Source organism: Emydura macquarii, unplaced genomic scaffold (genome assembly GCF_026122565.2).
Source record: "Emydura macquarii macquarii isolate MOO-44397 ecotype Brisbane River unplaced genomic scaffold, CSIRO-AGI_Emac_v2 contig_1253, whole genome shotgun sequence".
Classification (NCBI taxonomy): Eukaryota; Metazoa; Chordata; order Testudines; family Chelidae; genus Emydura; species Emydura macquarii.
In genome coordinates, this window is record NW_027131390.1 from 23,174,525 (window position 1) to 23,201,264 (window position 26,740).

Consider the following 26,740-nt stretch of genomic DNA (forward strand, 5'->3'; position numbering starts at 1 on the left):
GGGTTGTCAAGTTTCTCTCAACCATCTACCAGAGAACAACCTAAAATTCCTCCTCGATTACTCTATTTTTCAGTCCTTTCTAATCCCAAAAATAACTTCTGATGCAAGCTGGTTTTGGTGCTAGAGCTGCTTAAAGCTGTCTCTTTTTGCAGTAAGTATTCACATGTAAAGGCTTGCATTTTTATGAGTGTTTGGGAATGGGACACAGAAATATTATTTTCTTTTGGTGAATGTAGCTTTTAGCAGCAGCAATGGTTAAAGTGGCATCCATTCTTCTAAAGTTAGAATTGCTAGCTGAGAAGATCTTTTGCCCTGTTTTAACAGCAAACATGAAACGTCTCTGCCTGTGAAAATGGCAGAAAAGTGTAAGGCAAGAAGAGGAGAAATAAGGGTTCATCAAAGTACTCAGATCACCTAAACAGCACAGCTGAGAGCCAGAACCTCCAGTGGCAACCTCATGCAATGCCTATAGCCAGACCCAGAACATCCTGTGCCAACTCTGTACTCAAAATAGCGTAGCCTGGAACCTCCTTCAATAACTATATACAACACCTAGGAGTCCATTCCAGCACCCAGAAAGCATTAGAAAGATTCCTATTGATTTCAATTGGAGTTGGATCAATCTTGGGATACCACCACCCAAAACGCTGATTCTGCCTTCAGATTGTGTCATCTTTCTGCTTCTGTGGTTCTGGTGTGATTTTTTTCAATAAGTCTTGGAGGAAATGTGTGACTGGAAAAGCATTCAGAGTCTCAAGGATGCCTAGGACAAGTAATCAGATCTCCTACATGAGGGTATAATCTCTTCACTACTGTGAGCAGGAAGGAGCTTTTTCCCCTGGGAAGCTTTGACCAATTTGCCAGGGGCATTGTAGAGGAAGGAAGTGAGACAGTTATGCTTTCTTGAATGTAGTGAGTATTGGCTACTGGGTTTAATGGTCTGAGTCAATGTGGCAAATGCTACATTCCTGTAACAAATAAATGGTGATCTGTGTTTGACTTTTTCATATATTCAACTTAGAATTCCACCACTAATGCCGGGGCAGTAGTTTGTGACATGGCCAGGAAAGAACCATTCCATGCAGGGGGGAAGACAGTGAGACAAGTGTCTTCTGATGTAAATATCCAGCACTGCGTACATTTGTGTACCTGGGTGAAGGGTTCAGGATCCTTTATGGAAACAGCTACCTGCGACCTTCGGCTAACTCCTTTTCCTTCCTAATACCCCATGGTTTTCTTCTTGCTTTTCTCAAATAAAGGACTGGGTTTGTCCACCACCCCCTCTAGTGTGGACCGTTTACCTTGGGCCAGACGGTGGAGCTTCAAAGCAGTTGGGACATACAATCAGTTTCAGAGTTTGATATTTGCTAACCTGCCTTTTAACCTGTGGATCCAAAGTCTGGGAGAGAACTTGTCACCAGCATGAAAACAATTATTGCAGCCTATTCTCAAAATCGTAGTGGTAAGAAAATCGCTAAGCGTATTTGAAATTATTTATAATGCTCTAGACTTGCCAGTTTCTCGTCAATTGATTAGTGTTTGTTGTTATACATTTGTTGTAGGCTGCTTAATAAAAAGGGAAGGCTTTTAAAATAAATATTGTGTAACAGCAGCAGGGCAAAAATCCCCCAAATTACTCTGCAGGAATGAATTTTCTGAAAGCGACGTTGCAAATGAGCATCAGGTAGTTCACCAAAATGGGGGGCCACCAAGGGATGTAAATTCTCCCTCATGCCTGAGTGCTAATTCAGACATAAAATCCAAATCAAAGGAAACCATCTAGCAACCCTTACTCAGGAAAGATTCCTGCTGAATTTTAAGAGGAGTGAGAGCTAAGTAAATCTGAGTAAAGTGGGTCAGATTTAGCACTCAGTCAACTAAAGGGCAGAATTGTGGGGTATGAGATTTCTGAGAGCTGCTCTGATCCGTGCCAGGCAGACTCCCCAGTGTTTCAGGGATGAGTGGTGGATTTGGCAGAGCTTGGTAAACTGCTTGGGGGAAGAAAACAAGTGCACCCAAACCTAATGAGGGCTGCCATATTCATTTAATTTCCAGTGCCCAGTGTATGGTCTGGATTTGCCTCTGGAAGGGATGAACCCCCCCCCCCCCCCCCCCAGACAGCTGTGTCTGACACAAACCAGGCTTTGGTGGCTTTTCTGTGACCTCCTGTTCCCGTCTCCTCTGATCGAGCACATCAATGCAGGCCAGGGTCCCTCTGTTCTAGCCATTTAGATACACATGTTGGGAGGCACTTAGGTTTCACACTTGCCAAAGTTATTTTCCCAGCCATGGAAAGGCCAGCTGTGGCTCTGTGCAACCCTTCTGAGTGCCCTGTGAGCCAGCAGCCTTGGTGGGATGGACCATTTGGGCACTTGGAGGCTCTCGCAGCTCAGCCCAAATTCCTCACACAAATGGAGCCTTTCCGTGGAGGGGATGGGTGTGTACATGGAATTTGGAATCCGACTCCAGTCCTGAGGGGAGGAGAGAGCCAAAGCCCCTTGCTGTGTTTGCCGTAACATCCGTGGGAGTTAATCGTTCACCACGGTTAGTTGGGGGGGAGGAGAAGAGAAGCAATTGAGTGCTGTTGAACTCCCTCTTTCTGGAATCAAGGCTGAGGGCAGGGGCGAGGCTCCCCCTTATCAGTCATTGCAGAACAGGCCAGTCAGCCTTGCACATCCAGACTCATTTGTCACTAGTTCAACTTGCCCCAGCTACCCTTGGCTCCTTGCTCAGGATTCCCTAGGGCACATCTTCAAGAAGGATGGTGACTGCCTTGGCTGCAGCAGAGTAACTCCAGTCTTGGGCAGAATCGGGTCTCCCTGGGGGTCTGGCCAGCTTTGAAACTTGAATGTTTTGCCAAACTCTTTCCCCATGAGGCTGAAAGGCCCAGGGAGACGCCTCCCAGACTTGTGGCGGCTCCATTCCCCTCAGGAGCTTGGCTTCTCAGTCATCTTCCTCACGTGTCAGCCTGGGTTACTGGAGACAAGCCTACTGAGGGATCGTGTGGGTGGGTGGAGAGATGGCCTGCAGGTGTATGGGGAGTGGGGTGAAGACAGGCATTGGTGGAGTGGTTTGTGCATCTGGGTGTGGGTACATGCGCCCGCACGTCAGGGTGCAGGTGTGTGTGGGATTGGGCATGCATTTTGGGACTGTGTGTTTCGGGGGGGAGGGGAAGAAGAGTCTCAGCAGGTGAGCGCAGCATGACCAGCAGCAGGCTCAGGAAGTGATCGATCACAGGCACCAGCTAAAGGGTGTGTGTGCTTTGCAGGAAGCCGTGCCAGCATTCAGGCCGCCCTGCACACTCTGCTCACCGTGCCCTGGCCCTCGCAGCGGGAGTTCCGAGCGTGCATCCAGCTCCTCTCAGTCCTGCAGTGGGTCCTCAGCTTCCTGCTGATGGGTGAGTCGACCAAGCTGGCAGGAGGGAGGTGCCGTTCTCCTCTCCCACCAATTGCATTCTGCTGTGGGCTTGTTGAGAGGGGAGGGACCCCTGCGCTGGGGTCCGTATGATTCGTTACTCTCTACCCCCAGCGCCACGATTGATAATATCACAAAAATTCAGGACATCGGAAAATCCAGCACTAAGGCCCATGGGAATGACCACGCTCCCTGGAGCCCGACCAGCAGCCTTCAGAAGGGGATGGAGGGGCGCAGGAGATCTTTGCTGGTCAGCGGGGGAAGGATTTTCAGGAAAACAGTGCCTCATAAGAGCAGAGGTCTGTGTGATCCTCAGCCAGCAGCTCCTTTCCCTCACTTCTGTGCACAACGTGCACCTCTGGGCTGTCTGCTGCTCAGCTCGCCCTCGGGAGCTGCGTGTAGGGATTGCTGAAGCACGAAGTGCTTGGGGGTAAAGGTCCCTGCATAGGTGTGGGCTAGCTTTATTCAAGTTAGGCCTGGCCCCAATCCATCTTTTCAGGAGTTGTGAGACAAAAAAAATCAGGCCCTTTGTAAGTACCGAGCACCCAAAACCTTAGTCAATGTGGGTGCTCAGTGCCTCTGAAAACCAGGCCCAGAATGTTTACCCTCTCCTGTGCACCCACCTCCTCCTGCCATCCCTCCCCTGAAAAAACTTAGATTGTGGATTTGGAGGAGGGCAAAGACTGTTTCCTTCTGTGTTTGCACAGCGCTTAGCAGGACAAGGTCCTGATCCTGGGGCCTCTGAGTACAGCCACGTAGTTGACATAGATGAGAATCCCAAGCAGCAATTCAAATCCTCCAACTTGCCTCCCACTTACAAAGAGGATGGGAGGGGTCTGACTCACTTTCTGACACCCTGTCCCCCAGCTGCACTCCGTGCCATGAAACTTCCTGTTAGCTTAATTTTTTTTTTATTCTGCAGAATTCTATTTTGGGACTGGGACTTGCAAGTCAGATCAAGTTCGTGCTTGTTACAGAATAAGTGATTTAAAAGTGAAGAGAGTGTTAGTGGTAAATGACTTCAGCATTGCAGGAGACTGAGTGGTGACCCTGAGTACGGTGATGTCTACACTACAGCTTATGTCGGCATAACCTATGTCGCTCAGGTGTGTGAATAAGTCACACCCCCTCCCCCACGAGTGACAAAAGTTACACCGACATAAGCACCGGTGAGGACAGCGCTATGTCGGCGGGCGAGCTTCTCCTGCTGACAGAGCTTCTGCCACCCCCGGGGCTGGAGTAGATAAGCCGATGGGAATGCTCTCTCCCCTCAGGTTAGAGTAGCTAAATTAGAGAGTTTACAGCGGCGCAACTGCATCGGTGCAGCTGTGCTGCTGTAAACTCTCTAGTGTAGCCGTGCCCTTTGCTTCCTAAAGTCCTATGCTGTAAACTGTTTGGGGTAGAGACCATCTCTTTGTTCTGTTTGTACAATGCCTTGCGCAGTGGGGCCTGATTCTTGATTGGGGCCCCTAGGAGCTACGGCAATAGAAATTATAACAACATGCATGTGAATGAGTTCTGCAGATCCAGGGTTAGCCTTCCACCGTTAGACTCAGTGGTGAGCAGGCTGCATTTTGAGACCATTGGTGGGTCTGCATGTGGCACAGTGGAGACACAGCCCCAGTATGTGTAATTACTGCAGTCTAAGTCTCTCATGCTCTTTCCTAGCTGCTGCATGAGCTGGAAGTGGGCTGTAGCTTGAGTACACTATATACATGGAGTGTTAGAAACTTCTCCTGATGTCCAGAACTCTTGCTCCGCTTTGGCAGGATTATCTGACTTGGGGAAGCTCCACACAGGCTGCATTTACACTAGGAAATCTGGAGCCTGTAATTAACTTTCCATCAGAGTGGCTGTAGCATAGACCAGGCTCTTGAGGTTTTACTACTGTGGTGCCTAGACAGGCTCAGAAGATGATGGTAGTAAACAGGCCTGAATCTTATCTACACCACATCCTTTTTCCGGGGAGCACCACAGGTACTGAATTAGAGCTCCACATTTTTCTAGTGCAGCTATTATTCTGCCCTGGCACATTCAGCATGGAGGCTTCCAACTAATGGGCTTGGATCAGTCAGGCAGTGTTGAAACACAGCCACTCAGAACACACAACTAAGAAGTCGGCATTTTGGCCTCGGGCCAAGTGACAGCTATGTGACTATCCAGGAATCAGATATTTTCTGGGGGCGGGGAGAGAAGATCTGCCCAATTATTGGGCCAAAGAGGATATGACTCAGTGTGGGCACTCATCCCATCCCACATTAGAACTGGGGCATTATAGGCTGGTGCAGTGAAAACTCAATCTCTAAAGACCAGGATCTGTTTGTATAGAGTGAAAGGTGCTGAGATTCACGGCTGGGACCCAGAGCCAGAAGATGGGCCGAGGCTATAGCTGCATGCCCTACCACACAATGAGGCAGAGAACAGATACGCATGCAGAGTTACTCTCCTGACTTGTGGCATCTTGAATCCCACCCTCAGAATAATGCAATACAGAGGTGCTGGCACTTTGATACACACAGGCATACAATTAATTGATTCACCTGCTTATTTTTGGGGGTTCAAACCCTTGTTCTCCCCTTGCGGTGTCTGGACCTTGATTACCATGGTGCATTCTGCCCTAGCCTATATATGTGAAACCCCATGAGGAGTAGCACAGGTGTCAATCAGGGCAGAACTCAGCCTTGTTGGGGTGTGAGCCAGGGTATCTGACTCACCTGACGAGTAGGGTGTATTTCTATGCAGGGATATGTGAGCTCATCTCTTGCTTGTGATTCCCTCAGGAATCGTGTTCCTGATTCTCCTCATCTATTTGGTTTTCACCAGTTTCTGGCCGGTTTCTGCTCTCTACTTTGCCTGGGTAATCTTTGACTGGGACGCACCGGAGCAAGGTATGGGAAGGTACAGCCTAGTTTACTGTCTATATGTATGCATAGCAGGAGACAGACTTGCTGGAGGCTTCAGATGAGTCTGTCCAATTCCTTGCACGTGTGTCCTTGTCTTTGAAAGCATGAACTGTATACTTAGCTCTCCAGTCCTATGTATTTGCTAAATCACACTCATACTAAAGGCATTTCCCCAGGAACAAGGGAACTAGGTCCAGACACACACACACACAGGGAGTAAACTCTAAGGTTACTATTCCAGCAGATTCTGCAAAGATCTGCATGTGCTCTTTACCTTTTCTTTCCTCTCATCTTCCAAGATTTGCCTGCTTATTTAATGGGCTTTAGTGACTGGCCCTCCCACAACATCTGCCCAGTGTCATAGGTGGTTAAAATGTGACTCTGACAACCCCTGGAACTCTGTTTAATTCTATTCTGCTCCTCTGAATTGTAACAAGTCCATGACCACTTACCAACTTTATAGCAGCAGAGGGGATAGAACTCAGATCTATTTACTCCAGAAGCACAGACTCCTGCCACCTGAGGTTAAGGAGATTCTCCTTTATCTGTTAACAGTACAGGGTCTATGATGTAGTTCTGATGTAGTTGTTATTCGTTGTATATGATCCGCAAATATGCAGAGAGAATCATTACATCAGCTGGGGCATAAGCAGCCAGGGCAGGTAAGACTCCAAAAAGAGCCAATGTCCCATTTTCCTCTTAATTTCTCTGGACTAGTGATAAAGACAAACTACAGAGGTGCAGGGGTTCCACAAAAGAGTCAGTCTTTCCAGGAATCCCTAGTGTGGCTGTGATGGATAGTCACTGTATGCTGCCTCCTCGGGGACTGCTCTCCAAAGCTGCAGCTGTTTGTAGTAGTCATTGCCCCTGCCTGGATTGTGACACAACTATTTCTGCAAAATATCCCGGGGGTTTGCGGGAGCCAGTTAGTAATGGGAAATTCTGCAAAGGAGCACGTCTGTTGTATGACACTAGAGGGCAGCAGCCCCTAACATCCCAAAGAGAGATTGGCCCTGTGAGAGGATTAGTCCTAGAGCTGAATTTTCATGGAAACTCTCAAGGTTTCAAATGCCATTTTTGTTCTATGCTAGAATAAAACAAGATCTTCTGGACAACTTTTCTAAAACTGAGTTGGGCCAAATTGTCTGTTTTCAGATCAAAACAAATGTGTCCATCCCAGTGACGAAGGCGGTGGCCTGCAGTGTGGAAGACCTGAGTTCAAATCCTTGTTCTGTGCCTGACTCGGAGCAGAGTTTTTCATCCCAGATCACTCTGAATCAGGCAGAGCAGGGACTTGAATCTGGGTCCCGCACCTCCTAGGACAGGGCAAGCAATGCCCTGACCATCAGGTTACCCAGTACAATCTCTCCCCTCCCTCCTCCATCTTTCCAACAAAAACTTCATATCTCTGCGAACGTTGACAGCAAAGAATCATTTAGTCACCAACCTTCTGACTAGCTCTAGTCTGCTGGGAGGCCAGGGCTGAAAGGAAAAGGAAGTGACCAGAGTCTTGGTGGGAATGGAGTCTGTCCCCACCATGGCAATGTCTCTGTGAGCGCCGTGGTCTGGGCCCTGCCCTCACACCTACTCCCTCTTGTGTGGTTTGCAGGTGGGAGGAGGTCGGCGTGGGTGCGGAACTGGCCTGTCTGGAAGCATTTCCGAGATTATTTCCCTATTCAGGTAAACTGTGTTGGGCAGGTGTGCCATGCCTGCGCCATCCATACAGAATGTGCTGAGTACTCAACTGTAGAACTTAGACTTTCTGCAAACCTCTGGACAAGTCTCTAAGTCTCCCATGCCTCTCTCAGTGCAGGCAGCTTCCTGGATGCCCTGTCTGTCCACCTGCCCCTGGAACTGCACATGCATTTTTCTGCAGATGCCAGGCCAGACCCTGCATGGAGCTCCCTGTAAACCCAATAGAAATGTGTTTGAAAAATTGATGGTGGAATATGGTCCCCAACCTCCCCTTTAATGTGACCTGCTGCTACCCCCTAGTGGACATTTGAGACAACAGTCACCTTACTCTTCACAGGATCCTTAGGATCACATCAGGGTGCAGATGCTTCTGCCCAGATCGAATCCCAGACCCCAGACAAACTCAGCAATTCAAGAGCTGTTCAGCACATGTATGTATTTTGGGTGGGGAAGTAAACTACTGAGCTCGGCTCAGCTCAGGGATGTGCTGATTTGTCCATCTGTCTGTTGGTGTGTCTGTGCCAGGTGGGCATTGCCACGTGGATTTTTATCCAGCAGTGCCCATCTGCAGCCATGCATAGAGAAGTTCTCCCCAAAACTTGTGACCAAACCAGGATTGGAATGCAGAGACCCCCACCCCCTTTCACTCTCCCCACACCAATCCCCGCCTTGTTCATTGATTATGTATCTTCTCCCTCCAGTTGGTGAAGACTCACAACCTTCTCCCCAGTCACAATTACATCATTGGTGCACATCCCCATGGGATCCTCTGTGTTGGGGCCTTCTGCAACTTCATCACTGAGTCCACTGGCTTCTCTGAGAAGTTCCCTGGCATCAGACCCTTCCTGGCCACGCTGGCTGGCAACTTCCGGCTGCCTGTCTTCCGGGAGTACCTGATGAGTGGGGGTGAGCGTGCTCGGGGAGTATCCCTCACTCAGGTCCAGAGAGTCGCACCAGAAGTGTTGCAGATGTGGCTAATACAAGAGACCTAAGAGATCTGGAAAACAGCCAGCTCCTCTCCTTTCCTTTCCTTTCCATCGCTGACCACCTAAGCCCCTTCCCTCTGCAGCATCTGGCCTAAGCCCCTTTCGGACCCTCTGGGTACCGAATCCATTGCTGGCAATGACATTCTATTCCCATTTGGGTTTGTTCTCTTTCCAGAGATCAAAGTAAGTTTTAACATTTGCCAAAGAGTTGGCTTGTCGGCCAGGCACAGTGCAGTCAGCGGCTGACTGAGATTCCCCACAATGCTCTGCTGCTGCACCTCTATCCGCCCCACAGCCTGGCACTACTCCAGCCTGTCCCCTCCCACTCTGCCACTGCCCCTCAGCCTGGGCTGAGTGATGGAGTTCCATGCCACAGCCAGGCCCTAGAGAAGGAAAGACGGGGGAATGCCACAGAGCTAGAATGTTTTGTGGGCTCCGTAGGCTTTCCCTAGGGATTGTTCCTTGCACCATCCCCTGGGAAAGCTCAAAGACCTGAGCAATTGTCATATTTCATGCAGCCCAGACATGGAGTGTGTACCCTGCCCTTTATCCTCCCCTCCCTAAGTGCCTGTTCCCAGGCTCAGTCACTGAAGGTGGCACCACAGTGGCATGCCCTGGGAAACTGCATTCCTACTGGCACAGCTGCTGTTTCCTGCTGCCTCCCTGGGCTACAGGCTAACATGGGCATTCAGGAGCCGTGACTCACTGAGTGTCCCATTTTGGCTGCAGCTCACCTGATCCTCTTAGCCTATTATATCCTCTGACGCAAGAGACACAATGGCTCCTGTGTGGACATAGGGTGTCAGCCTCATTCCCAGTATTGGGCTTCTGGGCATGGCTGCGGATCTGAATACAGCACATGGCTCTGTGCAGGGATCAGCAATCCTAGCTCTCTGTGCTGTGAGGAAGGGAAGAGAACAGCTCCCCTGTGCCTTCTGCATGCCTGAGTGGGAGAGAGAGGGGGTCAAGGGATCTTTTCCGCCAAGTCAGCTGGTGAGTCAATGGGTTCTCAGTCAGGTGGGGCAAGAGCTGGTTTCCATTGCAGTTCTCCTCATGTCACCTTGGTTCTCTGCTCTTTAGGCCTGTGCCCTGTGACACGCCAGGCAATAGGGTACCTGCTGTCTCAGAATGGCAGTGGGAATGCTGTGGCCATTGTGATTGGCGGTGCGGCTGAGTCGCTGTCTTGCCAGCCAGGAGTCACCACATTAATCCTCAAAAACCGCAAGGGCTTTGTTCGGATGGCGCTGCAGCACGGGTGAGTATCGCCAGCCAGACACTGTCCTGACAGGCCGCCAGCTCCTCTGGTAGCACCTCCTGGAAACTGACCTGAGGCCAGCCACCCCCAGGATCCACCAAGCCCGTCACTCGACCAGGAAACAGGGCCTGGCACCTCTCCCACACTTGGGATCTCCCCAGGCAGCCCATCCCTGGGCTACCTTTCAGCAGGACCCAGGAAATAGGATAATGAGTGTGTCTCAGCTGCTACTTACTGCGGCTCCCAAGGGAGGCAGGTTCAATATGATCAGGTTTGTAGCAGGCTCCCATGGTGCTGAAATGCAGTAACGAGTACTACCGTGGGGGACACTGGCTGCAGAGGGCACTCATGCTGCAGTGTTCTCTCCCGCAGGGCGCACCTGGTTCCTGCCTTCTCCTTCGGTGAGAATGACCTCTTCCGGCAAGTGGTTTTTGAAGAGGGCAGCTGGATGCGGGGCATTCAGAAGAGGTTCCAGAAGCTGGTGGGCTTTGCTCCCTGCGTCTTCTACGGACGAGGCTTAACCTCTATCCATTCCCGAGGCTTCCTGCCCTATCCCAAGCCTATAACCACTGTCAGTGAGTATCACCTGACTCTTCTCATATGGCTGCATGCTGGGCCTTTGCTGCAAAAGCCCCAACACTGGTAGAGGTGCGGGGATTGAGTCTTGGTTGTCTAAGCTGATGAAGAAGGTCCCACTTGCCACGGAGTTTATGGCAGGTGTGGAAGCCAGGAACTCATCATGATGCAAGGGGTGAAATCCCACAATGGGCAGAGTTGGCTCAAGGGGGTTGTGAATCTGCAGTGGGTGAGCACTATGCTAGAGCACAGTGTGTTCTCTTCCCTCCCTCTCTGCCCCAGGCCTGTGGCCAGGTGCTGTTGCTGTGTCTATGCTACTGCCCATATGTAACATATCACTAGGTAGAAGTTTGGCATTAGCATTCCAAGGCCCAGCTCATTACGAGGGACAGGGAGTCCCCCCAGCTGTACCAGCTGATTTATTCCAGGTGCTTAGGATTCACTCTTCCACCCTCTTTCTGGCTCTGGCAGTAGGAGAACCTGTGACGGTGCCCAGGATCAAGGAGCCGAGCCACGAGACGGTGGATCTGTACCATGCTATGTACATCCGCTCCCTGCTCAAACTCTTCAATGACCACAAAGCCAAGTATGGCCTGTCGGAGGCGGACGAGCTGAGGATTCTGTGACTGAGGCCAGAGAGAAGCCAGGGGACCTGGGCCAGCCAAGCCCTAACTCTCAAGGGCTGCCTGCTCTTGGAGGTGGGGATGGCAGCCTATCTGGGAGGATGGGGGCTCTCAGAGACATACTGTTCAGCTGCACCCCAGCTACTGCTTGCCCTCTATCCTGGTGCCTTACTCGCTTGTCCCCGCAGTGCTGCCCCGGCTACTGCCTCTGTTTGTTTCCCCCAGAAGATGAATGAAGGAAGGAGGGAGCTCCCAGCTCGTCATATCGCGGCATTTCCTGTGTGCTTTCTGCTTGCTCCCTGGGGCAATGCAGTGAGTTGGCTTCCTCAGCCACCTGGGCTCCCAAAGCCCCCTCAGGAAAGGGAAAGGGAGGTGCTGGGGCTTGAAGGGGATGGGGAGTGTGTACATGAGCAGAGGGACATGGGGGAGCATGTGCAGGGACATTTCTCCTCTGCCCAGACTCTGCTCTCCTGGAGGGGGATGAACAGTAGCTTTGTGCTGAAATGCAACCCTACAGGCTAAACTCTGCCCAGGGCCCCAGCTCTGGCTAGGAAGCAGGGAGAGTCAGATGGACAGAATGGGGGAAAAGAGGGGAGGGAGGAGAAAAGTGGAGGAAAAACATTTGATTGTAACAAGAGTTACCAGAAGAGTCGGCAGTGCCATGCTGGGGGGCAGGAGGAGGGGGGTGAGAGTGGGTGTGGGGATGGGGGGTGTTGTGAGAGGCAAGGCCCTGAGACTAGGGTATCGGAGGACCTGAGGCTGGCAATACCCTGCCTGGGGTTGGTGCTGTGAGGGGCAGGCCCTTGAGACTGAGGGTCTCGAAGGAGCTAGCTGCTGAAGGCGGGCAGCTATAATTCCTTGTGGCCTCCTTTCTGTCCCTGGTGCCCATGTAGACTGGAGCCTCCTGGGAGGGTTTGTCTCTCTACCTCCATTTTGCTGGCTAAATGTGTAGCTCAGAAGCGGGCACGGCAGGCTGTTCACCCCCGAGGAGTCCTGTCATTCCTGCACTGGGCTGGAGAGTTCTTCCTGAAGTAGTTAGCAAAAGCAGCTTCGCTTCAGCCTTAAAATCGGGCAGGGACATGGCTTCCCACAATGAGGAGGGTGGGGTTAGAGTCGGGGGGGTTCAGGGGAAGCTTGGGGAGATTCTGGCCAGGACATAAGATTTTTGCCTTGCATCTCCCCTTCCCAACGTGTCTTGTTCCCTGCTGAGCTGTGCCCATCCCTGTGTTTTCCCCATAGGCCCTGCATGTGCCACCCACCACTTTCTTCACTCATGAGTCCCAGCCTGTCCCTGTCTGTGTGAGTTGGCAGTAGGAAAGGCCAGTGCACCTGGGGCTGCGTGTCGAGGCACATCAGGTCCCAGAACATCAATAGCAGAGTCTCTAGGGTGATCACACCTGGGAGATTGCAATGATTTCTGGGCACCGTGTGACCAGAAAGAGATTGATCCTACGGAGAGGATCAGAGAAGAGCAAGAAAAACTGCCAGGAATTTGGAGGAAAAGCCTAGAGTGAAATCTGCCCCACTTGGTTAAGCTGTGACAAAGTGGAGTGGGCCACGTCTGCAAACCTCTGAAAAACGTGACCTCCCCCCAGGGAGGGCAAGAGGTTAGTTAGGGGTAAAGGCAGGTGTAACTGGGTGGTATGGAGGAAACTGATGATGAGAAAATGCAGACTGTCTCTCAGGGATTACTTCCTGTCAGTGAGATGGGCATTGTCTCCCAAGGGAAGGGGTGGGAGCCCAGGACATGGGGCATTTCAAGCTGGGTACAACAAAACATTGGGACTGTGCTGGCGAGGCCATTCCTGCTTTGACTCTAGGGCTGGGTGGGACAATCTAATAGGGCTTGTCCATCGCTCACCTCAGTGATTCTGTATCTGTACCTTTTTATAAATGAGATTTTTATAACTCTCATACTGACAGGGACCACATTGTGTGAGCAGGAGGCAATTCTGCTGGTGGGGCAGCACCATGGGGAAGTCCACACACATACAGGTACCTGGACATCCCCCTCCATACACAGACATGTATGGCTCCTTACACACACACGGCTCCTTACACACACGAAAGTCCACATCCACAGATACGTTGACTCCTCCAGGCATGTGCACAGAACACATACTCCCAAGGGCTTTCAAACATCTCGTTGTTTTTTGAAGGGAAGCCTCGACTTGTTATTCGTAGGATCCAGTAGGACGCAGCCCCAAGAGGTACACTAGCCATTCCCTGCTGAGACAGTGAATTCGGCTCCCTCTGTAAACCCTTCCTGTGCTGGGTGAAGGGACAACTAGCCTGCAGCTCCCATTGTATAAATGACAAAGGGTCTTTCACAAGCCTCTGTGCATGGAGTAGCTTAATTGGGAAGAGGAGGAGGAAGTTCTTAGCTATTGTCAAGCCCATAGAATGGCAGGGTTGCTCCTGTGGTCACAGCTTCTGCTGTTGGGCTCCCTTCCAATTACCTGGGGCCTGTAATTCTGCTCTGAGCTACCTCAGTGGCTCTCTGCTGCCATGCCAGGAGCGCCAGACTGGAGGCCCAGAGTGCGGGCTGTGGGACTGGAGGCCCAGAGTGGGAGCGCTGAGTGGGGGGTCCTGGCCTAGCTCTAGTTTCTGGGTGGTAAGAAGGTTCTCGTGATGCCAGGGGAATGTAACTGGCTCCCCATACCCCTGGTGCTTAACTCAGGTCCTAGAGCTCAGCATAGGGTTTTGGTTTTTTTCCAAGCTGAGTGAATAATGTCAGGCAGCTGGTACCAGTGTGAGGCAAGCCCAGCATTAACGCTGGCATTAACCTCCCTGCTGAGCTTGATTTGAGAGAACAAAAGCTGCTCTGCTGCTGCCGCCATCACCTGTGAGCAAAGCCTCAGCCTGGTGTCTGCTGGCCTGGCAGCTGAGGGCCTCAGACTGGGGAGTGTCTGAGGCCACCCTGATGCAATGTTAGGGCTAATCCATGCACTGCTTTGCCTCTGCTCATGGGACATGCTGGTACTAAACCCTTGAGGATGCAGATCAGGGGCACAGCACAGGCAGGCTCTGCTTTCCATGGAGTCTGTGAGGCAGCAGGGCTGAAACAACGGTAATAATTTCCTCCACTCCCAGGACTCCCAAAGCATGGCCCCACTGAAATGCAGCCACCTCTGCGGCAGTGCCTGGTGCAGACCACCCTGCACACAAGTGAAAGGACCAGGCCAAGAATAAACAGCTAGGAAGCTTGTTTCTGCCCTTAGAGAGTATTCAGGGTAGAAGACAGCTTCTGCACCTGACTGCCCTCCCTGCCTCTGAGAGCAGAGAAGGTGATGGCCCAAGGCCATACATTATAATTAGCCTGAAGCTTTTGCTTTGCTGTAGGGAAAGCTGGTGATTGAGTACATTCAAATTTAGTGCAGTGGTGGGCCTAGGCTGGGGGCACACAGGTGAGCTCTTCCCTGGATGTGGATGACAGCAGATTTGAAAGCAAAGATCACCCAACGGCCCAGACTGAGTCATTTTGTGGGGAGGGCACACTGGTTGCTTTTCAGCACCCCTCTCAGAGTCTCATTGGCAGAAATGGTCCTGCCCGTCTGTATATCTCCTCTTCTCCCCCAGCTCTGCTACTCACAGCTGGCAGGCTGGACTCATGAATCCTAGAATGTGGAATATCTAATTCGTTACCAGCTAGTGTGTTAGTCAGTAACGATCCAGCATCATTGATGGCGCATTTCACACATTCTCTCATGTACTCCCATACGGGCACACACAATGCAACAAAAGAGCTACGCAAACATTTCAAAAGTAAATATCAATAAAGAAAACAGATTTCAAATAGCTTAACTTACACTCCCAATTACCTGGCTTAGCTGCAGAAATGCTAATATTAAAAGTAAACACACATGCCCTAGTCAACACAGGTGCCAGGCCAGATCACGCTATAGACTTGTTGGGGGCTGGAGGAAGCTTTTTGCTGGCTTTAGAAATGCTTGGTGGAGTCTGGCTAATACCCAGCAGAGAAAAATGGAACATTAAGTGGCGAATTTCCCCCATTCCTTGGCTCTAACCACAAAGTGGGGGAGAAGCCAGAACCTAAGGGGCATATTTCAGAGGCTGAAATGCCAGAACCTGCACAAACAAGCCCATGCTCAGTTGGGAGAGAGGCACTGAGCCGTGCTGGGGGTGGTGGTGGATGGTGCTGGGGAGTGAAAGCCATTTCAGGTATGGTCTGGTGGGAAAGATTACCAAAAAGGAGGGGAAATGCCCTCTTCCTACCACAGGCCTTTCTGTTTGAGACTCAAACCTTCCCATTTGACTACTTGAGCCTACTAAGTATGGCACTAAAGGGACTGGGGAAATATCCACAGCAGGAGAAATGTAGGTGTAAAACATGTTGAGCTTGGAGTCTCCATTCCAAATGATATCTACCTCACAAATCAGCTAAGACCTTTGGAGGCCCTGGGATACCCTCCTCCTGGGCCTTCCCTTCCGATTCCCTTCCCCTTTGCAAAACCTGTTAGGAAGTAGACGTGCTCTCAGTTATCTCCCCATGCTGACTGATGTGGAGAGCTCATTCTGGCCACTTCCAGGAGTCCTGTGGGGTGAGGCTGGCTCTGAACTCTCCTGAGGCTCTAAGGAAGTGTCCCAAGCCACTGGGCCCCTGCAGTTACCTCAGCTTTCAGCAATGGACACTTCACAGCCTGGCTAAGCCAAATGGACCTTTAATGAGACATTCAAAAGATTTTAGTGCCAGTTCTCCCGTTTATCCATTTCCTGGTGGAAGCTCTGCCTAATAGGGAGGGAAACCAATCCTGGGCCTCAGGAAAATTGCTCAGAAAAACAGTTTATTCATGGGTCAGTTAGTTGCTTTCATGGGCGTCATTGCCTTGAGGGCTCGGCTCTGCTCAGCCTCCTGGAGCTGGGAGAGTTGGGGGCAAAGGTGCTGTGGTGCCTTCTCTTAGTTACATGGTGAGCCGCGTCCTCCCATACAACAGAGAACAGAAATGTGTAACAGCATCTGCAATACGCACACAATTCCATGGCCATTGTGCAGGCTTTAACGCTGTGTGCATCCTCACCCTCTCGCCTTCTGCATCCTGCCAGAGCTAGCCCTAATCTCTCCTCTGCGTTGCTAGAGCCAGTGCCCAGAAGGTGCTCACTTGCCCACCCTGACTGCCTCCCGGCATGGTGCTTGCACTGTCACCAGCAGCTCAGCTCTAAGTTTCCTTTCCTTTTTCATTCAGGCTCAGTTTCCCCTAGCTTAGAGAAGCAAAGGGGAAGCAAGGTGAATGAGGTGAAGTCAGTGATGGTCAGTAATCCAGGAGATACCCTTCTGCCAGCGGGGAGTTCACAGCTGGCACGGCAGCCAATGCTCCCTACAAATACCGACTCAGACTATGACACACACAGTCAGGAAAGGTCCTTGCCATGACATATCCTCCTACTGCTGGAAGTACAGCCAGCAAAGGGCCAGAACAGGGGGCACAGGCATCCAGATCAGTTATTTCTTCTCCCCTTCCTTGTTGGACCCTAGTGTTCTCCTCAATAGCATATGCTGCTCCTTGAGTTCTAGCTGCAGGAACTCCCCTCTGTCTCCCTGCGCTTTGGCCCAGTGTAGACCCCATTAGGTCACTTAGTCACTGTTTATAAAGTGCTAAATATTATTCTTCATCAGTGTTATCCCTAGTTATTTTTTGGCAGGAGTCTCTGCTTTCCCTGGGTCACTTTCAAGGACGCTCTAAATGGGTTTTCTGTGCCTGGGAAGACAGGCTCCTTTCTTCTCACCTGGAGCTCCCTATGTCTCATGTCATTAGACCCAGCATGCCTTACGCTCAGTTCTCACTCCCTAGCACCTTACTGTAGACACTGGGCTGTGTGAGCTCCCCTTATCCGCAGCCCAGGGGCCCAGGCTGCTTGAAACAGCCTACTTGGGCTTTCCACAAAAGGTGCCAGGAGGCCAGTTTTGTAGCCTGTGGTCACTTGCTGGCTCCTTTTCTATGGTAAAAGCCTCCCTCTCTGTGCTCTCAGCCTCAGTCAGTATGGATTCCTAGGCTTCTGATCAGAGACATGTCACCAGGTCCCCTCCCAAGCTGTGACAAGAAGGCCTGCACTTGGCAGAGACTAACCCTGGCTCTGAGGTAGGTGTTCAGTATGTGTGAGAGGTGTGGAGCATGCTCTGGGAGTGGGAGTGTAAACCTAGCTCAAAAACATTCTGAGGTTAAACCTGGTGCCAGAATGACTGTGTCAGAAGCAGACAGAGCACGATGGGGAAATAGTTCACAGATTAGGAGGAGATAGAGGAGGCCTCTCTTCTGGAGTGAGACTAACCCATCGACTCTACTGGCTTCCCTAATGCTGGTCCCACATTTTGGACTAGACGCACACTGGCTCGCCAGGCCCTAGCCCTTTCAATACCCCTCTCTGCTTCCAACATCTGTCAGTTTCACCCCCTCCTTTTCTCAGGCATCATTTGTGGAGGAGCTGGCACCTTGGGTGGCGGTGAAGCCATTCTTCTTGAATTGTGAGACGAGGGCTAGAGTAGATGCGTGCTTGTATTTGGGCATTTTGATCACACCCCGACGCAGCCTTCCCCTATACTTAGTCCCAGCCAGGAAGTACAGGATGGGGTCTATGCAGCTGTTGACGCTGGCCAGGGGCCGTGTGATCTTGTAGGTGAAGTTGACAATGTTGAGGGTCCTGCAGTTGGCTTCGAGGAGCCGGGCAGTATAGTACATTGTCCGTGTGATGTGGAAGGGTAGGAAGCAGATGGCGAAGACTGTGATTACGGTGATGATCATCTTGATAGAGCGTTTCTTGGAGACAGGGATGCTCTGGCTGGATAGGTTGCGTTTCCAAAGCCTCTTCGCCATCAGGCAGTAGCACACGACAATTACCAGAAAGGGGATGCCGAAGAGGAGGACCATGATTGAGGAGCTGTAGTGCACATAGTGGTCAAACTCTTCAGGCTTGGTGGTGTCGTGGCAAAGGGTGCCATTGCCCGTGGTGCTGATGGTGACAAACATCAAGTTGGGAATGAGGCAGACGGTCACGATGAACCACACACCCACGCAGATGAGGCGTGCATGCTTGGTCTTCACCCACCCAAGCGACTGAATGGGGTGACATATCCCCACGTAGCGGTGCACGCTGATGCAGGTGAGGAAGAGTATGCTGCAGTACAGGTTGGCATAGAAGAGGAAGCGCACAATTTTGCAGAGTCCCTCCCCAAAGGGCCAGTTGTTGCGATCAGCATAGTAATAGACCAGGGTGGGGAGGGAAAGCACGTACAGAGTATCTGAGACGGCCAGATTGAACATGTAGGTGGTGGTGGCATTCCATGGCCTCATCTTAAAGATGAACATCCACAAGGCCCAGGAATTGAGCAGCAGTCCCACCACAAAGACAGACCCGTAGGACACGGGCAGCAGGATGAATTTAAACTCCTCATTGAAGACGCAGTTGTCCTCCACTTCGCTGGTGGTATTTTCTGTCAGCTGGGAAGTGAGTGTTGGAGTCAGCAAAGCAGCTGGGACTGTCCTCACCAAAATGGCCATTGCCTGAAGCCAATCACTAGAGAGGCAATAACAAAAACACCTGTAAATCACTGATCTCAACCCTGTCAGGTATGAAGAATGCAGGGGGCTAAGGGGGCCAGACTTTCCTCTCCTAGGCACTCCTGCTGCTTTGATGATTGTTTGGGGTTTTGGTTTTCTTTTTTCAATTTGGGACTTTACCCAGCCAAGGAGGATTTGATAACTCCCCTTTCAAAGCCCCCTCAATTATGCCCTTTAATCAGCTAGAGGGGTCACTAATGAGTGACACAAAGTATGTATGAGACCCTACAAGTATGCGTCAGAAGAAAAGCCTGTTTCTCCTCCACTGCCCTCTAAACTCTAGCAGATAATCTGACTGTTTTCCTAACAATGGGACCTTTATGAGCAATAGCAGCCCCATGCTCAAAGCCAGCACAGCCTCTCGAAAAATTATTCAGACTAATTGGCATGACCTTAATGATGCTGCAAATCCCAGAGGCATGATTTACAAAGGAAAGAGTGTAGGGTCACTGGAAAGGAAAGAGTCTCGCCTGGAGGCACATTCTGCTCTGGAGAAATCTCTGGGGAGTTGCTAAGGGGGCCTCTTGGAAGAACGCTGTCCATGAGCTTTGAGTGGGGCCTCAGATTCCCCTAGACTGGAGGCATTCCCAGTTTTGGAACACAGATCTCTGAGCCACACAGAGGAGAATCATTACAGAACTGAATCCCAGCCCAGTGCATCTGTGAGCTCAAACTCTAGGTAGGATATGTCCCGTGTTACACATCTACAGCAAAGGCTCAGGATTTGTGTGCTTCTGGTCAATGAATTCCCAAAGCAGGGAAAGAGCCATAAAATGGCTCCACTTGCATTTCAGAATGTCTACAGCCCAGAGTCCTGATTCTCCCCTGAAGAAGATGAGTCACTTGCATCCACTAGCTTCATCTGGTGTGGGAGTCGGGCCCCAGAAGGTGCTGCGCACCTCAGCAACCCTCAGAATCTTACTAGAGATTTTGAAATTAGCTCCTTTCCCTGCATGGCCTTTTCAGAAAGTCAGCAGCCCCTTGCTCAGGGCACCAGCTGGACTGAGGGACCACAGGCAGAAATCAGGAGGTGGCAACTGACAAAACCCACCAAAGCTCCCAGTGTCACAGAGGGCGAAAGTGCAGCTGACTGAAGCGAAACACCTCTCACTGTCCAGCTGCTCCAGGCAGGCACTGGATGACCTGGGCACACTTGCTTTATCACCAGGCCCCAGTGCCCGTTCCATGGGTGGGTGTAGCTCCATTAACAAAAGGCCAAAGTCACATCAAGGACAAACGGTACAAACTGGTCAATGGTGTGTGGGAATGATGTGCCCCCTCCAAGAATAAAAGGCTTCTGTGCTACTTGGCATCTCAGTTCCACACCAGCAGCCCAGGACAAGCAGTGCCCAGAAGGCCCCAGTGCTGTCAGGAGTGCCACTCACTCTGCACCACATCCCATCGCCAACCCTGAGTGTACAGACACCTGCTGGTAACTCCCCTCACAACCGCAGAAACCGGCTCTGAAGCCCTGTTGTGAGAGGCAATCTTCCTGCCACAGGCTGGGGATGGAGAAGGAGTATATTTTGGCTGTAAAAGCACTAACTTAGATCTGGCTGTTGCACCAGTGACTGGCTGGCTGGTCATCCCCATTCCAACCACCATTTGCAGCATCAGACAATTAAATGGATTAAAAAAATGGTTACATGATGATCTCACAAAGTGATTGTAAACAGGGAATAGACATCCAACGTGGGCATCCCTAGCAGGGTCCCTCAGAACTCTGTTCTTGGCCCAAATGCTTTTAAATAGATTTGTCAATAATCTGGAAGAAAATCTAAAACCACTACTGATAACATTTCGGACAACACAAAAATTGGTAAATAATGATGGAGATAGACCAGTTGTACAGGCTGACCTGGATTGCTTGATAAGGTGGGCTTATTTGAATAACGTGCATTTTAATACAGCCAGTTGCAAGTCATACTAGCAACAAAGAATACAGATCACATTAAGTGATGGGACACAGTATTCTAGAATGCAGTGACCCTGAAAAGGACTTAGGAGTCATGGTAGGGAATCAGTTTAACATGAGCTCCCAGTGCAATGCTGTAGCTAAGAGGGTAAATATGACCTCAGCTATATTCACAAGGGAATACAAGTAGGAATAGGGAGCTGGCATTAAATCTGTAGGGGGCATTAGTGAGACCATTACTGGAATACTGTATCCAATTCTGCTCTTCCACTCTTCAAAAGGAATGTTAAAAATTGTAAAGGTTAAAAAAATAGCTAAAAGAATGACTGGAGATCTGGAAAACATGCCTTGGCGTGAAAGCGTTAAGAAGCTCAATCTATCAAGTTTATCCAAAAGAAGGCTGAGGTACGCCTTGATCACAGCCTACTGGCATCTACATCTACAGAAAAGATTTCTGATAGTAAATAGCTTTTAATTTATCAGAAAAAGGCATAATGCAATCCAAAGATTGGAAGCTGAAACGAGATGAATTCAAATGAGAAATAAGTTACATATTTTGTACAGTGATGGTAATTAACCATTGGAACCCTGTCCTTAGGGATGTGATGGATTCCCCATCATTTGTAGTCTTTAAATCAAGACTGGATCTTTTTCTAAAGATGTGCTATAGTTATGTTCTTGATGCAGAGTTTATTGGGAATGATTCTTGGGCCTGTGTTATACAGGAGGTCAGAGTTCATGGTCATAATAGTCCCTTCTGGCCTTAAAATCTACGAATCTATAAAATCGCTACATTCTTCGCATCAAGAGCCTGATGCCCAGAGAAGCTGCACGTGGCTTACAACTGTAGACATGTTCAGAAAAAGACAAAGTATCAGCACAGGGAGACAGTGCATTGTGGTGGGGATGCTGGCTTACAATGGTGCAAGGCAGAAGCCTGCAGCATCCAGACCTCTGTTTGTTTTATCAACCTACTATCCTGTTTGTCTCTTCCATCTACCTGTTGCATCATATTTGACATGTAGTTGTGAGCTCTTTGTGCAAGGACTGTCTTCCTCCTTACTTGTCTGTACAGTGCCTAGTACAATGAGGCCCTGATCCTTGAGTGGGGTTCCTGGACCTCCTGTAATAATAATCCTGCAAGTGGACTGGGATGCAGGTGAGACAGACGTGCAGAGGGAGCATACAAGGCTGCTGTGTAGGGTTTCCAATGCTAGTGTCATTCATATCTCTTCATTGCTGCATTTATTTGTGTTTCAGATGGAACTGGATCTTGAAGACCAAATTAAACACTCTCTGCAATTTCCCTCCAGCTGCCAAAGGTGCAGATTGCTGTACAGGTTTATTACAGAGCTAAATTATGTTCAGTATCCTTGGAGAGCAAACGCATTGAGTTCAGAGGGCAGGCAAGCCCTATCAAATATTAACAAATGGAGCTCAGCCAATTCTACTGTAAACAAATGAGAAAATATGGTCAGTAGGAAAATCTAGCAACCTTCACAGAAGCTGCTTCTACAGATGCAGGACACTTATGCAAGTTATGACTTGGCTTTTCTGTGGGGAATACTGCAAGATTGTAGCATTGTTTTTGGTTATAACAACTTCCATGAGAAACCGCCAAGGGAGATCCGGAGACTACAGGAAATGTTGTTGGGGCTTTAGGAGGTGGCCCTTGTGCCTCTGAGTCAGTGCTAAATCAATGACCCACTGTGATGCCAGGTGACTGCACTGTTGGAGGCATGATATTACAGATGAGACAAAATGTGGAACCTCCTGACTGACCACCTGTGATACTTTTCACAAGAGTCAGGTTGTCAGCCCCATAAACTGACTGGTTTACATAACCTTGTGCCTCCCCAAAATTCCTCTGCAGTTTCTCTTGGATCCAAGATTCTTCTTTCTCTCCTTTCCTACAGTACCATGGAATGCTGATGTTAATCAGCGCTCAGCGATCGCTCTGATGAGCATGATATAAATACCTAATGATCGATCAGATATCTTCAGGTTTATCAATCAGTAGTGCTCTATCGAATTCAATAGAAATATGCCAGTTTACACCAGCTGAGGATCTGGCCATAAAAACAGCTACCACGTCTCACCCCAGGGCTCTGTCAATTCCTTTTTGAATATGTACAAGGCAGAGGCTTCCTGTGAGTGCTTACAGGCTAGAAGATCCCTTTGGGTCAGATGAAGTTTGATTTATTTTGAAGTGGTGCTCCTGGCTCACCAGGCATTTGGTTTTGCTGGTGTGTCCCTAGGTCGCATTAAACACTTTCTCTCCTAACTGAAGGATGGTGTAGATCTGACTTGCTGCCCAGACAGAAGCTGCTCAATTGAACTGTTCTATACAGAAAGAGAGGAATAATAAAATGGGGTGAATGGAACGGTAGGGACCAGCCTGTGTTCACTCAGCTGCTAAGGAGTTGTTGGAGTTTTCTTTCTAGTAGTAATCACATGGAAACCATGGCGATTCTCTCAGGCAGTCTCTGGACTTACACATGCAGCCAGACATATGTTGAAGCCTATCTTCAGCCTTAAACTGGATATTGGAGATGTCACCATCATACCACTTTCTTGTCTGATCACCACCCCACTGAGGCAAAGATCACAGTCGTTCCATAAGGGTAATGAGCAACCGAAGCTGGCCCACTGCTGAAGTCTCCTGAACTCCCTAGGTTTGCAGCTCGCCCTAGGAGCAAAGCCAGCCAAACGCAAGGCCAAGGAACCAACAAGTTAGTACAGTACAATCACCTGTTGTCCGTTACCATCAGCACCCAACCCACCCATTACCCCCCATACTGACCAAGAAGACACTATGGGTCGCAGATGAACTATGGCAGATGACGCACACAGGCAGAAAGTTCAAACTTCCTGAATCCCTTGGAGAGCAGCACAAACAACACTTCTAGGACTAGGCCACTGTAATAACAGAGTTAAAATGAGCCTTCTCATCAACAATCAATGCAGCAGAATGAGAGCCATCAGAGGCATTTCATATAGTCAACCAGCTAATCAACCCAGACTGCGTAGCTCAGACTCCAGACCCAGGCATCAACCATTGTGAAGAGCTATCAGCACACTTCACAGATAAGATCAGCCGAATACGTATGGAGCTAACTGGGACAGAAAATTCCTCCCCAGTGTGATTTGTATTATCTGCCCTACAGCCTATGCCTGTGTCTGGCCCAATCACACATGCCAAAGCACAAAAAGCCCTGAAAAAATATTAAAGTCACAAGCTATGAAAAGAGGGACGTCAACTTTCTAATTTGTGAAAACTGGATACTGAGTGCCGGAACCTCCCCTGCCCCCTGCTCCACCTCTTCCCTTGAGGTCCCATCTTCCCACTTCTCTCCCCCACCCTCCATCATCGTTTGCTGCTCTCTCTACCTCCCTCTCCCTGCCAGACAAGCAGGACTCTAGGATTGGAGGGGTGACTGGGACAGGACATTCGAGGGAGAGCCACGCTCCAAGGGTGAGTGACTGACACAAGACGGAGGAGAGAGAGCTGTGCTCTGGGGGCAGAGGGGTGAGTGGGGCAGGATGGGAGAGGGGGAGCTGTGCTCTGGGGGTGAGGGGATGACTAGAAAAGGATGGGGGAGCCGCTGGTATGTCTCTCCACTGGAGCCAGGCACTTCCTGAGTGCTCCTCCAGGCTCCAGTAGTGGCTGCTGCTCTTCCCACCCCACAGTGGTGGAGGCCGGTTACTGCAGGTAACCTGACTTTTAGCGTCTGGTCTGAAAACGGGACACCTGGCAATCCTATGTGAAACAGATTCATTTCTGGCTGGTAAAAGCCAAAGAATAACAAGTCTGCCTACTCCTAATGGAAACAATCAGTGCCCATTCAGAGAAGCACACCTACCAAACTCTTTGGAAAATGCAATAGTTCACCTAATCCTCAACTAGCTCGACAACACTCGACCCTGAAGATCTCTCCAACCACCATCCCATCTCCAACCTCCTGTACCTGGGCAAAATAATTGGGAAAATAGCTCCAACATATGACATCAGCCAACATACTGGCTGTCTCACAATCAGAGTTCAAATCAAGGCACAGCACAAGGACCACTCTAGTGGCACTAACGATAATCTTCTCATGGCCATGGACACAGGTCAAATTTCCATGCTCACCCTGCTTGACCTCTCTGCAGTCTTTGACACAGTGGACCACAGGGTGCTACTAACACACCTACGTGACATAGCTCAGCACTACAGTAACTCCACTCATTCCTCTCCTACAGATGTCAGAGTGGTGATGGGTAACAGCTCTTTCTCTCCAAAGGACTCACCCACTGGGTCCTGTTGGATCCACGCTATCCCTTCTTCTCTTCGCTACCTACATGAAACCACTGGGAGAGATAGTGAGACCTCATGGGCTCAGCTGCCAACTATTTAGCTCTTCCTCAGCTGATGACCACCGCCACTACTGAAGTGTCAGAATGCCTACAGGAAATAAGCTCTTGGATGAAGAGCAGCTGGTTCAAGCTAAACCTGAGCAAGTCCAAAAGGATGTTGGTTGGAAACAGGAACCGCTTTGAAGAGCTAGCCAAGATGTTGTCTCCACCTTCTATAGAAGGTATGCAGCCCCCATTGGTCAGAACAAAGTCTCAGCATCTTGTTTGATTCCTTGCTAAAACCAGGCAGTATCAATTTCCAGAAATGCCTTCTTTCATCTTCAGATTATTAGGAAACTTAAGCCCTTCCTCCCAGACAAGGACCTGGCCATCCTAATCCATGAATTTGTCACCTCCAGGCTGGGTTACTGTAAATCATTGTATCTGAAGCTGCATGTCAAGATGATGCACAGGCTCCAGCTGGTACAGAATGGGGCTGCCTGCCTTCTTCATGGCATAGACTGCCATGAGCACATCAGGCCTTTGCTCAAGTCCCTCCACTTGCTCTGAGGCCAGTTTAAGGTCTTGGTCCTAATTTTCAAAGCAATTAATGGATCAGCTACATCAGAGATCAAATTTTGAACTATGAATCACTGTGACAGCTATATTCCTCTGGGGCAATAAAAATCTCAACACCCTGTGCAAGGCACATGAGGCCTGGGGACAAAGCATGGAACAATCTGCCAGAGGTGATCAGGCAAATCCAGAGCATGACTATCTTTAGGAACCACTGCAAGGCGTTCCTCATTGAGAAAGCCTTCTCACCATACGTGATGCTACCAATCTGAACACCCCCCTTCTATTCTCAAACCCTTACCAACACCCCCAAAAAATAACCCCACACTCTATCCTAAACAGTTTTGATTATGAAAAGAAGGAGTGCAAGAGACTCTATGAAGGCTGCTAGGGACTTTGCTATTGTTGTTGATTTTATGTGGATGGCACTCAGATATTACTGGGATGGGAGGCACTATATAACCCTAAAGTAAATAGTAACTACTTGTTACTCCCTGGAGGCTGCAGAGAACCTGAGACGAGAAGCCATTGTCAGATTCTGAACTGACACATCTTCCTGTGTCAGGGTCTCTCCTTAGTTGACAATCTGGCAGTAAACCATGACAGCTGGGAGATAGGGAACATTCCACAGCTCCTTATCTCAGCAAATGGAATGATTAACCAGTGGAAAACCCTGTAAACTCTGCAATTCACCATGGGGATGACAACATTATCTGACTGATGACAGGAGCTGGGACAACTCCTCAAGGTGTTTAAGATTCCACAGAGTGAGGAAGTGGATGTTACCCTTATAAAACTGCAAAGGAATTTCTCCAACTCTGCACAAAGAGCCCAGTTTCAGAACCGAAGTAACAAATCACTGAGAATCCCAGGCATAAAATTGCACTG

General features: G+C 49.8%; 2 protein-coding genes across 4 annotated transcripts; one reads left to right on the top strand and one right to left on the bottom strand.

Annotated features, from left to right (window-relative positions):
• Window positions 1–1,228: 1,228 nt before the first annotated feature.
• LOC137153209 (diacylglycerol O-acyltransferase 2-like) lies at window positions 1,229–15,832 on the top strand. 3 transcript variants are annotated; one of them, XR_010919721.1, is made up of 9 exons: window positions 1,229–1,462; window positions 3,269–3,397; window positions 6,195–6,302; window positions 7,927–7,997; window positions 8,714–8,918; window positions 10,079–10,253; window positions 10,626–10,828; window positions 11,301–11,527; window positions 12,692–15,832. XR_010919721.1 is itself a non-coding variant. In XM_067548335.1 (8 exons), exons 1-8 carry the CDS (start codon window positions 1,423–1,425, stop codon window positions 11,453–11,455), a joined length of 1,086 nt encoding a protein of 361 aa, XP_067404436.1. In that variant the 5' UTR covers window positions 1,229–1,422; the 3' UTR covers window positions 11,456–11,961. The 3 variants fall into 3 exon arrangements, 2 of the variants coding, with proteins under 2 accessions (XP_067404436.1, XP_067404437.1); XM_067548335.1 differs by lacking the exon at window positions 12,692–15,832 and having other exon boundaries at window positions 11,301–11,961; XM_067548336.1 differs by lacking the exons at window positions 1,229–1,462; window positions 12,692–15,832 and adding an exon at window positions 2,450–2,544 and having other exon boundaries at window positions 11,301–11,961.
• A 1,016-nt stretch (window positions 15,833–16,848) lies between these two features.
• Window positions 16,849–18,966, bottom strand: P2RY4 (pyrimidinergic receptor P2Y4). The gene has a single exon (XM_067548334.1). The coding sequence runs from the start codon at window positions 18,964–18,966 to the stop codon at window positions 17,872–17,874; it is 1,095 nt and encodes a 364-aa protein (XP_067404435.1). The 3' UTR covers window positions 16,849–17,871.
• Between the last annotated feature and the right edge of the window lie 7,774 nt (window positions 18,967–26,740).